A 14,002-nucleotide genomic window follows, 5' to 3' on the forward strand; every position below is an offset into this window, starting at 1 on the left:
CATATGTAATACGTCAAGTTAAAGCTGGACTGCCTGCACGAGAATACAAAACACAGCGAGTCAAACTAGGAAAACTTCCACAAAACACAACACTTTTATTCATCTCATGTCCTGTGATTATTTCCAGCAGCTCAGAGCGAGAAAAGCTTTGGTATCTCAAAGGCAAGTGAAAATAAGGGGAAGGTAAGGCACAGTGAAGCTTAAATTGAGGCCATTATTGAGGGCAGTGAGGGAATAGTTTGGGGCTTGACTCAAAAAAAGCATAGGCAGAAAGAGTTTTAGTTAGGTCAGATGAACACTGATGGCAGCTCCTATAAATCTCTGAAATGAAATAAAGGCACAAAACAGCGCCCTGTCAATTAGACAAGGCATCCGTCTTATATTTTACTGGTAAGATGCAATCACTTTGACGTTACTGTGCATTTAAACCCCGACTGATATTTTTCTTTATCTGATTCAACATAAAGAAATAACTTCTTAAGAGCAACTTTGAAACCGGCTTTCGCTCTGACAGTTGAGGCAGCTGCAGCTAATTATCTCTGTGAAAGGTAAGATGAGAAAAGATTCTTTGCTTCACCAACATCAGATTCATCATCAGCTTGACAATTAGGCCGGGATCGTGCAGCTGTAGTAATGTTTATGTAGACAGATTATGGAAATGTGGGGCTGCTGTGAATGTAGGTGTATTACTCTCAATCCTTCTTTGATTGCACGCAGAATCTCTGCTTCAAAGTTATAATGAATTGTGCCACACTAGCTTTAACAGTATGCATTAGGACAGAATCGCCGAGGTAATGCGTTTCAGAACGATGCTAATTGCATGGACTTTTAGATCCAGTAACTGGTTTTCCCTGTGGTAAGCAGGACATGAAAAAGGGCAGACGAACAAGAGATAGCGCTCCACTTCTTAAATTAGGCCACAAAAGCAGGTTGGTAGAGCTCAGTTAGATTTCAAAGAACTTTGACTCAGTATCACTCAACTATAGAGGCTGTTATACTCCTTGCCATAAATCAGACAAAAATTGCTAGTGTGGTGAAATGTTTGATGATTTTAAGGTTAAATAGAGAGGAGTTGGGTGTTCAGCAAATAAAATTCCCCCTTGTAAATGTGTATTCAGGGACAGGGAATGCTTTTCTTTCTTTAGCACTGTTAAATTGTGCTGACTCCCGGTCTGGCAGATAGTTCTGATTTGTTTGACAAAAGAAATACCTAGTCCCCAGTATAATGTCTCTGTTGATTACCAGACTCCCCCGCTGCCAAGTGATAAGATCCAAAAGCAGATAAAGACTGAATATGAGAAATGGCACAGTTAAGGCATTATTCTGGCAATAACCATACAATACATTTCTATTCATAGTTACAAATGCAAATCATGAATGCAATCATTTCAAATCTGTCACTTCACACTTTCTTTGTGCTTACAGGAAATAATTAAACTGGAAAAGCCAGATTTCCTATGTTGGAGGTTCTGAATGAATGCTCACAGAGCTCCTCTGCCTCTCTGTGCTCTTTCTCCATCACCGTATCACTCTCTACAACACATTAAAACACATTAGCCCTCCCTCATACTGCTCGCAGAGAGAGCGAGAGAGCAAGAGCATGTGTACAAATGAATCAGTGCTGTTTGTTGTACTGTTTCAGGCTCGAGCTGTTTCAAGTAGCTTATTTGAGAGAGCCGCAGATCATGTTTAGTAAGCTCGCCCTCATTATATCAGACCCTGGGGAGAGAAGGACCCTCTCACTCCACACTATCAAAGCCATGGAGCTGCCTTAGAGGACATGCTTCAGTGTGAATAGAGGCTCTAGAGTACATACAAAAAGTAGCATGCTCAGCCCTCATCACCTCTCTCAGTGGGAAGCTGCCAGCATTCAAGGTTTTGATCAAGCCTTGCCGTAATGGCTGTGGGTGACAGGTATACGAGACCATGGTTGTGGGAATAAATAGCTTGATTAGCATAATGCATCACCAACAAATTTAGCTTTCAGTGCACGTGAAAGAACTACTTTTTGCCTGAGTGCAGCATTCATATACCTTCTGGGATCGTATTTCATAGGACAAACACACAATTATGTAAACAGGGTATTTACTTCTGCACCATTGGAAGGTAATATAATTTACTTCCAGTGTGTGCCCGATACGCCGTCTCTATGTTGTCTGTATTTTTGGCTGCTTTGAATAGGCCCTGCAGCTCCCATTGTCCAAGGAAAGCGCATTTCCACTCTTTTCAGCAATCATAATTCACCTGATACACAGAACGCTTACCTCCAGAAATCCCAGCCATATTGATCCATCTGGAGCTGAGCGACATCGCTATAAACAGGCTAATCTAACATAAAAGCTGGCCTTTCAATGCTCCAGCCTGTTGAAACGATTTAGCTCTGCCTGGTAGCAATGAATAAATAAATAGATAAATGAGACACACAATCGGGCTTGATCCTACCGTGCATCTCGACCACATGTGACTGGAGGCAATAGCTCTGAGATGGGAGATTATTTGGAATAATATCCCTTACATTCTGCAGGTCTTTAGCACCACGGGGTCGGGAAAAATGATGACAAAGAAGTGAAGGTGGCTATCATCAGTCAAACTCCTGTCTTCTTTCCGCCACCACCCACACCTTGCATCTGAACTTTGTAACCTTTTGCCATTCTCACGTGTGATTAATTGCCACTCAGACTGTCCGCTAATAATCTATGTGATAATTATCAAGGGAAAGAGCGCTTTACCTGAATACTACTCAGACAAGACTCGCTGCTTACCCCTGTCTCCCCCTTTCCATTCTCCTCTCACCCCCTGCCTTGTTCCTGTTTGACTGGCTGCCAGTAGGCTGAGGTTAACGTAATAAGGGTAGTGGGGGGCTCAGATACCCTTACATCTGTCAGGATTACAGCAATTCATTGTAACCTTCAGCAGCCCTTGCCAGATGCTCTCGTAACACTTACTGGGCAGTTTCTGCTCCAGAATACTATGCTGTATAGATACATGTACACCTTTAGAGAAAACATATGGTTTCAGGGGAGGCAAGGGAAACAGGGCTTTGCGATTTCCTTGGAGATTTGTTGAATTAAAAAAACAGATTTTTAAATAATTTTCTTTGATTAATTCTTTAAACCCACAGCTGTGTTTCCCTCCTCTCTTTGGCCATTATTAATTCATTGACATTTTGCTAGGATGGAAAATGATCAGGATGTTAAGGAGTGGATATGTGATTGCCTTCGGTGAACACGCTCATGTTTGATATGGTAAAACAACAGAATGTGGTTCCTCTCCCCATTTTCTTTTCCCTTGTGTGGTATTTTTTTCCCAGCTAGGTAGATTTAGGGTACATATCCATTCAGTTGAACCCAGCACCGCATTAATATGCCCAGTAGTCAGTGATGTGATTGTTTGTGCAGAATGATACCCGCAGAATAAGGAAACAACACCATTCCTCAGAAGATACCGAAGGACCTTTTGGTTCTGTTCACAGACTTATCTGCACTTGGAACAATCAATCTTACAGAGCATTAGGAATCTTGATCAGTGGTAATCCACAGTCCTCCCTCAAGTCAGACTGGATCTTTTCATCCTTAATTCGTATTGAACAGTAATTAAACCCTCAATGAGACTTTCCTGGGCAATATGTGCCCAGTGTGTGTCAGTGCCCAACAACTCTGTTTTCCCTTCCCCCTCTAAACCATATGTTTATTGCCATGCCGGTCTGTGCGATGTACAGAATTCACCGTCACATTTATGATTAATGATGAAAAGTACATGTCAGCTTCCTCTATACTCTGATAAACAGATGTAAGACTGTAAACACTTTGAATTATATATTAAAATTTCAAATCAAACAGCATGCCAGCAGCACTGTGTACGTGAGTGAGCAATACTAAAAAAGAAAAATTATATCACCACACCGACTTCCTCATCAGTAATATACAGTCTGTCCCATGTTTTCCATCACTGACAAACTAATTATAATTAGATGCCTAACCATGCATTTTATTCCTAGCCCCGTAGGATTTAATTGCATTTCATTCATAGAATTAAAATGGTTTACCACAATGATTGTCACACCTCATGAAATAAAAATGTTTTCAATAAGTATAACACATGATGAGTCTATGATACATTTATATGTTTAAAGGTTTGGGAAGACGGATATCTACTATGTTATAGCAGGTGATTATAGCTGCCAGCATAACTGCTGATTGAAGTCTCACTATTGATCCCACAGTTTTTTTATGTGCTCCAGGAAGATCAGAGGTGTTTCCATCACAGTTCTGGCAGTGAGCTCGTACCCTCTGGCAGCACTTCCGCCTTCTGGCTGACTGTGATCAACACCAAAACAACATCAGGTCTATAGACTTGATTGGCAGTTGTTCCGGGAAAACAAAATGAGGAAAGGTATTTTGTTTCTGCTTCAGAGATGACACAAATGTTTAATACACAGTAACCCCTGCATGGGGTGTCTCATTGTATCTAAACTGTACTGGAATTGATATTTAGCTGCCCTATTCCAGTTACATTGCAAAATGAAATCACAAGTGTCTCTCTGTGTCTGCTGAAAGGAGGCCTGCTTCTGACTCCTGGCACATTCCAGTCCCCCGCCGCCTCTGGTGCAATTAATGATCTTGCTTACAACATTAGCGCCACAATCATGAAAAATCGCACTGAAGCACTGAGTCCCCCAACATATTGAGCTCAATTCATCAAGGGCTTCATGCTCATTGGCGATGTCAAACTTGGTCTCAGCGTTATTGAGTGCCTTGGTAATCAACTACCTGCCATAAGCTCCCAGGAGTGATTATCTTTTTGAACATACAGTTCACGAAGAGGTATGATTTGTCTTGAGATTTAGTAAATGACTCATCCTATTTTTGAGTTTTACAGCAAACTGCATCAGGCGCCCAGAAAGTTAAACTCAAAAATCCATAAAGTGTCTTTGTTAATCCATTGTTTTGTCAGTGCTTGAACAATTGTATCTGTGGTAGGAACTTTTAACTTCATCTACAACACAAGTGTACCACTTCTAACAATTGTTTCAAGAGTAGAAATCGTCTTTTGAGACTTGCTGTCCTTTGTTTTTATCAGCCGACAGACACATCAAGATCGAACATGGATTAAACAGTGTGATATGCTGGGAATTCAGCATTATAGGTATTTTAGGCATTCAGGATTGTGCTATCAATTCTCTCTTTATCTCTTGAAACATGTGGCCATGTCAAGGAGCCATTATTTATGACTGCGGTCTTTAAATATTCAAGATTGTAGAGGTTGTTTGCCATGCTGTTAGTGTCTTCAGACCTTTGCAGAAGTAATTGCACATCAAAGAATCATGCTTTATAGTTGTAGCCCATTAAAATTCATATTAAAGAGGGGGAGGTATAATGTTGTGTAGTTCAGTGGGATGCAGAATAGAGTTGGACTTTGACAGACAAAAAGCAGGGTGTATAAGTGGCAAGAAGACATGGATCATCAATCAACAGACAGCTCTCCTTGGTATTGTAAATCACTGCACTGCTGAAGGGCATCATCTGTCCCCATCTCCTAATTTCAGACAAAGTGTGTAGCGTTATCACTTTTTACAGATGGGATGAACAACCAACATGTACCACTTGTTTTGTTTATTTGCATCATCAACAATCATACACATTCATTGGTCTCCCAGCACTGTAGCACGTAAACACAGGACATGAACACCAGTTTGCCCATCCATTGTTATCAGCAGACAAGCCTGTGGATGTTTATCCTACACCAGAAAAAAAATATTCAGTAGCACAGTAAATCAAAAGAATCTGCCCCATTTAAAAGAACAAGTAAAACAAAGTGACAAATTCAATTACAAACTAACATCAGTGCAATTCTGTAGCATATACAGTATGCAAGTACTGATACTGTATGATCACATTGGGAGGGAGTGCTCAGCAGTTCAGGGTTTTTAACAAAGAGAAGTCAAAGTCCATAAGATAAACAGTTTCTAACACTGAATCAATCATTGATCTTTTTGCTGTAAACAAAACCAAGGCGCCAGAACAATTAGTAGTACACATTAGATGAAATGGAACAGTTCTGCTCTTGCTGTAAGTACTGCAGTGCGCACAGATTAAACCAAAGAAATCTTTCACTCGACCGTATTGCAGTGAAAAGTGATTCTTTAAGTAGAATTTCACTGTAAACATAATAACACTGATCTAAATGAAACCTCACTGGAGTGTCTGAGATGAGTGTACTGTAGGTGCAGAGCAACATGCTACAGAGAGAGATGCTGTATGGGTTGTGTCTCATTATATCTAGTGCCCCCTAATCTAAGACCCCTCACGCTCTCTCTAAGTGCCCCGTTACTAGATTCAGAGTATCAAAAAGCTGCAGATTCAATTGAAACCACTTAAATACAAATGCCTAAGGAAATTGTATGTTGCTATCATACAGCCTTTCTTCACTTTTTAACGCTGATGGTCCAGAGTCGTGACATGAAATGCTCATTGAAGAATATAGAATGTGAAGTATTGCTGCTATATATGTGCATTCTATGCAAGCATAGAAATAATAAACATACTGTAGCATATTTATCATATAAGATATCTTTGAGGCCAGCATTGGCCACAATTGTGGCATCATATACATTTCAAAATTTACATATATTCATATATACATTATATGCACATCTAGTGCAAGATATTTTTAATCTTTTAGGACGTTCATCCACGTATCTGGACAACCAAACATCTTGAGACATCAATCTGATCCTACTCAAGTGGACCAATTACTGAAATCAAAACCACACAAGACCCTATTACAGGTCTGATTTTTTTTTCTGCACAATAGTGACAAAAATAAATACCAGAAAGTGACACTATGCACAAAGTAATAAATTTCTATTTCCATAAGTGCATTGAAAATCAGTCAAATAGGTGCACAGGTGTTGTCAAGCGTAGAAGATGAGCTCAGGGATCTGCCCCCCCTGCACCCCAGTGCCATTAGTGCTGTCCGAGGAGCACTGAAACTGAAATGTCACTTTCCCACACTGCACCTCCGTCATCCCTTCCTGTCCAAAGTAGCTGAGCTCATTCCCATCCAGAACCACACTGGCAGTGTAGAAGGTATCAGGCTCGATCTGGACTGGATACTCAAACCATACTGGGAAGGTGTTGCTGGAACCATCAGAGAAGTATTTACTGAGGTTTTGTCCCAGCAGTACTCCTTGACGTTTCAGCTCAATCTTGGCACTGTACTCTGCTGAGCCACAGCTAGATCCGTACAGTCCAAACCCAGCGATGAAAACTCTTTTATCCACTGCAAACTGTATACTGTCACAGCGGCCCCGGTAACGCCACTGATTGCTTCGGTAGGCACAGGACTGGAATCTGTGGCAACGCTGGGGTGTCAGGCCCTTCCTAGGCATGCTGACAAACTGCAGCTCAGGCTTCTTGGCTGCTGTATACCACAGGAAGATGTCATTGGTCTCATTAAGCGTCAACACACCAGACTGGGCTGCTCCATTGGCAAAATCATCCAACGCCATAGTAGGGATTCGTATCAGGTACATGGCCTTGCCCAAAACCTTACGTCTGTTGTCAGTCGACAAGCTGAGTTCCTGTCTCTGGCACTCAGCCTCAGCCCAGTTGAGCGCTGCCTCAAACACCACTATCTCTTTAGCATTGAGTGTCTCTCGCTGTAGGATACTCTCCAGGGTCTGGGCGTCTATGTCGCAGAAGCCCTCCGAGCGTAACGCCAGCTCGGCCTGGGCATCAATCACCTCCCAGCAGCGCTGTGTCAGCTCTGGCTCCTCGAACAGGCAGCTCTGGGAGAGTAACACGCAGGCATTCTTGGCACTCAGGCTGGTCTCCAGGAAGTTGACGCAGGCACGTGCCAGGTGAGGGACAATGTACTTCTTGGCAGCATAAAGAGTGGCTAACACTGTGTCAGCACTCAGGTCAATCTCGTCACAGTAAATGTACCTGTTGACATAAAATGCAACTTTCTCAGCTTAAGACACCAGATCAGACCACACAGAAATGACATGCAGCACGATGGTGTAAACATGTTTGTTAGGAAGATAATTATCTTGTAAAAACAGATCAAGGATATGATGAATGTGACAAAAACAACTATATTTTCATTGGTTGTGGTTGAAACAGACTGACATTACAGTATTGTAAGCCATAGCTGCACAGTTCAAAACCAAGTTAGAAAACAATGATATGAGATTCTGAACAGGGTAAAAAAATCACTGTGCACACTAATCAAACAGGCCAACAAAATAGTATTCCTCCCACACCCTCGTCTACCACCTACTGTAGCTTGCCTGCAAGGACACAGCAAACAAAACTCAAAAATAAATGTGATGGAGGAACAGCAAGGAGGAGGTAGAAAACAAAATGAAGTGTGAAAAGTAGGAAGTACTGTACAATAACATGAGTGAAATGAAAGCAGACGGATATAGATTCTATCTCTGAGATAGAGGAAGGAACACTTTATTTCATTTGTCTGGCAGGATAAGAGCGAAACAGGTTTGTCCAAGATGTGCCAGAGATGGGAATAGACTAGGGTTGCAAGGGCTTGAGTATTCATACCAAACCATCATGGTACGGTACACACATTATACAGAATACAAGGTGTGAGAATTTATGCACATAATGTGGAACCAAAGCTCACATGTGCCAGTTTTAGCCATACACTGTTCGCAACATGTGCTGAGGTTAGCACAACAAGCGGATTGGCAAGCAAATGCAAGTGGCAAATGCAAATGAAATGCCAAAGCTGAAAGGCCAGTCTGTCGGTTTCTGGTCAGCTAATACAGACTCTGACACTTTTAAAGACATTGCCCACTTGTGCCCATCCAGGCTGTCGTCATGTACTGCTCATACGTCTTATATGCCTCGAAAAAGTAATGGACCATAATTTGTATCTAACCCACTAAATCACAAGCCAGTAATTTGTCAATTCAGAGTCACGTGAAACCAAGTGAACTTTGAGTTATTTTAAGGTACATCGTCCCTAATTTTCTCTTCCTTAACCTAACCTGCTCAACTTTACATTAAGTATGTAACTTTACATAAAGTACATATTGTCACTCATTGGGCGCTAATTTGTTAGCTATCAATCCAACTGTTGTACCTTGGCCCATCACTGTCACGAATGTTGAAATTAGCTGTAGAGACCAAAACCGTTTTTTTTGTACTAGGCTGAAAACATGTTTTTTTCTGCCTGTAAAGTTGGGGATTAAAACATGGGGGTCTATGGGGGTTGACTCCTCATACCCAAGCTTCTAATGGCCAGCGTCAAGTGGCCATTCAAGGAACTCATCCTAACGCATTTGTTGTTACTCTCTGTAGTGAACTTGCACTGAGCTGTGACTCCCAAACCAGGGTATAAACTAAACTGTGACTTTTGTGTACCATTACACCCCTAGTGTGGGCTAGCTTCATCAAACCTTCCTTTTCCCATCAGGGTCAGATTGAAATAGCAGTTATTAACCTAAAGAGGACACTTTTTGTTTGAAAAGGGAAGTATAGAAAACACACAAGAACAGGGCCAATTGAAGGAAGTACTCTGTGTTGCAGGGTTATTATGACAGAGGAGAATCCTTACTTCAGCATTGCCAGAAATGCTGGTGGTTCCACATCTGGGATATGGATTTCATCGTTGTTCTCAGCCAGTTCACCATAAAACATGGCATGGAACACTGAGCTGCCCACAGCCAAAACATACTGTTGGAAAAAGAAGAGAAAACAAAGTGTGACAAGAGAAATGAAAACATGCTGTGGTTCCTCTGTTTTCACTGGAAACCACATGAAATGCAGTAACATTTGGTAAAAGCGAAAGATTATTTGAAATGGGACTAAATCCAATTAGTTCACATGTAGCTCTTAGTCTTTACATAAAAACACAAATCTCTTGGTGGATATTGAACAATGCCTCAGTTCTAATCACTGGAGAGACTGAACCTGTTGAGTTTCTCACATAATGAGCCGAGCTCAGCCAGTTGCTATTTCTCCTGAGGACAGGGATGCAGATTTCTAATGAACAAGATTGCCTCTGATAAAAAAAAACACAACAGGAAATCCTAATAACACAGTGAGAGTGCGGCAAAAGTTCAATTTACTGAAATTAATCACTTTTCTGAACTTATGATGAAATCAGATGCAACACCGAGCTACTAATAATTCCAGTGATAAGCACTGCATACACGGCTATGAATTCTGTTATTATACTCAAGTACATTCATGTTTTAGTGTGTGCATGTCTGTGTTATGTGTGTAAAGCACAAGTATGTGTAGGTGGGTATGTGGGTGGTATAAATTTCCTCGAAAAAAGGCACACAGACTTTCTCTTAAAATTGCAGTGAACCTGATCTAAAATAAACCTTGCAAATTAGGGTTTTTGAAAACAATGCTGTTGTTGTTGTTGTTGTTGTTGTTGTCGCACACTGGAAATCATGTTTGCTTTTCCATAAAGAGAGGTCAGCTGAAAGACAGTTGCACTTAGACATACATTTATAGCTGAGTATATAAATGCTTCATATTAGAATAAGATTAGTCCCACCCCTGACCCATTGTATTTTACAGATGTTCACATAAATTACTGCTTTTAGCTGCTAGCAGCATCCTCCATCTTGCAAGGATATAACTTTGTGAATTAAATCATAATGCACATCTGAGCTCCTGCCAAATGCACACAATAAAGATTGCTGTGCTGAGTGTCATTACATCCCATTGGCATAATGTCTCAGCATAAAGTGCAGTCGAGTCATCTTCAGTGTCCTTCTAAAACTGCCTCTATAAATGCACTGAAGAAGTGCACCACAGCTACCAATCATAGATTATACATTTGGGTCCGACAAAAAAAGATGACCCATGCAGGGCTCATCTGATGTGGAGGGGATAGCTGAGCCAAATCCACGGCTGCAAAATCACTCAGCAGTTTTAATGTGAATGTTCTAATCATATTCAAATAGAGTAGATGTAATGATGTGCTTCTAGATGAGCCACATGGTCTAGGCAACTATAAACCTTAATCATTCATGTGAGCATCTTGGAAAGCAATGAGGTCAGCTGGGGGACTAAACAAAGAAGCATGTCGACCTGCACGTTACAGCTGGCATAAACAGGATGAATGAGGGCCCAATTATAATAATTGTAGCTATTTAAACTATAGTTATGCTACTGTCAATCCAAAATTCAAAAGCTAATCAAGTAAATTAGCGCAAAAGTAAACTAGGATGTGAGATGCAGAGTTGAATGCACCTTACTCTGTGCCTTATCATTGTAACAGCGCACTGTTTGATTAAAAGTTGAGTGATTGCAAAGCTGTTTCTGAGCTAAAGCAGAGACAAAGGCGATCCATTCTGTGTGAGATGACTGCTGAAGAGGATCTCCCTTCCTCCTTCGCTCGCTCCGTGCCTCTATCCGTCAGCCTCATTTACATAAATAATTGAGGACTGTCTAGAAAAGACACATGGTGCGGAAGTGAGAGTGGAGCACAAAGGATTTCACTTCCATTACAGCTGGCAATGGGGTAGATTATTTTTATGCTGATATGATATGAACAACACTGGGACGGGCCGGCTGATTGCTTGTTTCCTAATTTCCTCCCTGCTACCGTGATTTTACTGGTTGATGAAATTCTTACTCTGTGTCCTGGCAGCCGCTGAGTCCTTCCAGGCTGACCCACCACAAAGTGAACATCTGCCATCAGCTCATTGTTGAACATTACTGAATTTCTAAAAAAAAGAAAAGACAGAATGAATTTTGCATATTTTACCCTGTACATTTGTTTTAGAGGAGAGGAAGATCAGATGAGAAAAGCATAACTTGGGGGTATTAGGGTGAGATTAAAGGAGGATCAATGCACATAAACCCATTTATATGTGTATTATGTGAATCATAAAAGTTACACCAATTAGTCCTTGGCAGAAAGTCAAACAAAATTAGTAAAATAAATGCATTTTTTTTTTGCTACTCTTAAAACAAGAGTTTTATGATTATGCAAAGTGTCCCAATTGCATCAGGCAAGACTAAAGACATTGCATTGATTTTAAAGTCTTACATTGCACACTAAACACACTTAAACTCTTTATGTCTACATAAAAACAAGCAAACATGACAATGAAGTGAATGGAAAATCCCCACTGTGAAAGAATGGGACCAACAATAAAGCTGCGTTCATATATTATTGAATAGTGGAACATGTCACAGGGGTGGGTAAACAGCCCCATGAATTTCTGGAGAGACAACAAAGCCAGGTCGGAAAGCGCACATTTTGCTCTGGACAGCTGGGGTCTTTTACTGATAGGCCAAGGTAAATATTTTGCTTTTAGTACAGAGCAGCCTCTGCCTGTTGTGCATATCAAACGCACCCGGTGCCTGTCCGCCCTCTGTTATGTCAAAGCGGCAAAAGAGGGTGTAAACAGAGATACCCCCAGCGGATTGAGGGCAGGGCAGGGGGAACACCCATCCACACACACACACACACACACACACACACACACACACACTTTAGTTTACAACAGTAATTACCTTACATAAGTGTCTTGGGATGCATTTCATCAGACAACTGACAATTAAAGTGTATTGAAACATGATCTATTGAACTTTAAGAACAATATTTAATTAAAACTTCAGATTCATCTTCCCTGAATGTGCTGTTGATAAAAACAGTTGGGGGAAGCAGTGGTGATTCGTGGTTCAGAAAGAGGCTTGCCAGTTGTACCTACCTTTCTCTTATAGTGGAGTAGAGTCCTTGCCAGTTACAGTTCTGTATGGTGTTGTTGTTGTTGAGGTTCTGCTGCTGGTACTGTTGCACTGTGGTGGTGGATGCTGGCTTTTTGGTGGGAAAAATGTCAGCTGCCATCTTCTTCTTCTTCTTGCTCCTCAGGGTGATTATCTCATAACAGACAGGGGGCAGCTTGGAGCTGCCACTGGCATTCCCTTTCTTGGAGCTTTTACTTGACTTGCTTTTCACTGACTCGGGAAGCATTAAGAAGAAAGTCAGACATTTCATGTTCCTTCCCTTGGCATCGACCATGAGTGTTTTCAACTGCCGAGCAGTGGGATTGCATGCAGAGAAGACATTCACCAGGAGCAGGCAGGTGTGAGGGAGGACCGAGGAGGGACAGCAGAGGCTTGAGCTGTACTCAGCAGTGCAGTAATCAGAGTTCCTGTACGAGGTTTCACCTTTTGGGAACTAACAGGACAATTCTCTTTTACGTTCCTTTTCTTTACTCCTCTGATGAGACTCAGACCGGTGATCCGAAGGCACTTTTCCTGTGTGAAGTTTGATCTGCTGACGGAGAAGCTCTTGGGGTTCCCATCCCTGCTTGTCCAGAGTGATGAGATCAGCTCTTTAAATCACTTCTTTCTCCTCTGCTCCCTTGCCTCTCTCACTCACTGCTTTGCTGAGGGTTGGCCTGACAGCCCCAGATTTAGTACAGCTGCAGTGGTCCTCAGGCAGGCAGCGGTGTTTACTCAGTTCCTTTCATTTCCCACTCTTATTCCTTCTGTGCTTCTCTTCTTCTCTCAGTCTCTCCTCATCTGTGGATCTACCCTTTTCTCTCCCACACTTGCTCTTTTTTTCCCTCCCTCCTCTCCTCCACGGAGCAGAGTCATCTGCAGGATGCTGTAGCCGTGGATGCTGTGTACCTCCGCTCAGCCACTCGTTCTGCTGACTACAGAGGTTGAATGGGAGAGCACAGAGGAGATGGAGAGCCCCCCTCCCCGCCCCTCACAGCACAGTACATGGCTCTCTCCGTGGCTCAGCCAATGGCAGCGTGCAGCATTCATGATTGGCTAATGCAACCTAGTGCAGCACAGACTTGAATATGCAATAGTCAACGTCTCAATTAAAGTGACAGCCATGCCCCATAAGAATGATATATTTATCTACAGTTTTGCTTCCTGTGTTTGCTTTACCTGAAGCTGCAGCATTCACTTTGCAGTACAGTAAATATAGACTCCATGTTATATTTCAAAAGGGCAATGCAAATGCACATGCTCTTTTTAAGGGCAAAATTTGC

At 41.8% G+C, this 14,002-nt stretch overlaps 1 protein-coding gene across 1 annotated transcript; it reads right to left on the minus strand.

Annotated features, from left to right (window-relative positions):
* Positions 1–5,597: 5,597 nt before the first annotated feature.
* Positions 5,598–13,659, minus strand: btbd3b (BTB (POZ) domain containing 3b). The gene is made up of 4 exons (XM_033614027.2): positions 12,704–13,659; positions 11,620–11,710; positions 9,580–9,698; positions 5,598–7,946 (listed from the first exon to the last, which is right to left on the minus strand). Exons 1-4 carry the CDS (start codon positions 13,012–13,014, stop codon positions 6,914–6,916), a joined length of 1,554 nt encoding a protein of 517 aa, XP_033469918.1. The 5' UTR covers positions 13,015–13,659; the 3' UTR covers positions 5,598–6,913.
* Positions 13,660–14,002: the final 343 nt, after the last annotated feature.

This window comes from Epinephelus lanceolatus, chromosome 17 (genome assembly GCF_041903045.1).
Source record: "Epinephelus lanceolatus isolate andai-2023 chromosome 17, ASM4190304v1, whole genome shotgun sequence".
Lineage (NCBI taxonomy): Eukaryota > Metazoa > Chordata > Actinopteri > Perciformes > Serranidae > Epinephelus > Epinephelus lanceolatus.

Coding starts and splice junctions, on each gene's coding strand:
- btbd3b (XM_033614027.2), bottom strand. CDS start 13,014: ATGGTCGATGCCAAGGGAAGGAACATGAAATGTCTGACTTTCTTCTTA. Junction 11,711..12,703: donor TACTCCACTATAAGAGAAAG/GTAGGTACAACT, acceptor TCTTTTTTTTAG/AAATTCAGTAATGTTCAACA. Junction 7,947..9,579: donor GCATTTCTGGCAATGCTGAA/GTAAGGATTCTC, acceptor TTATGTCAACAG/GTACATTTACTGTGACGAGA.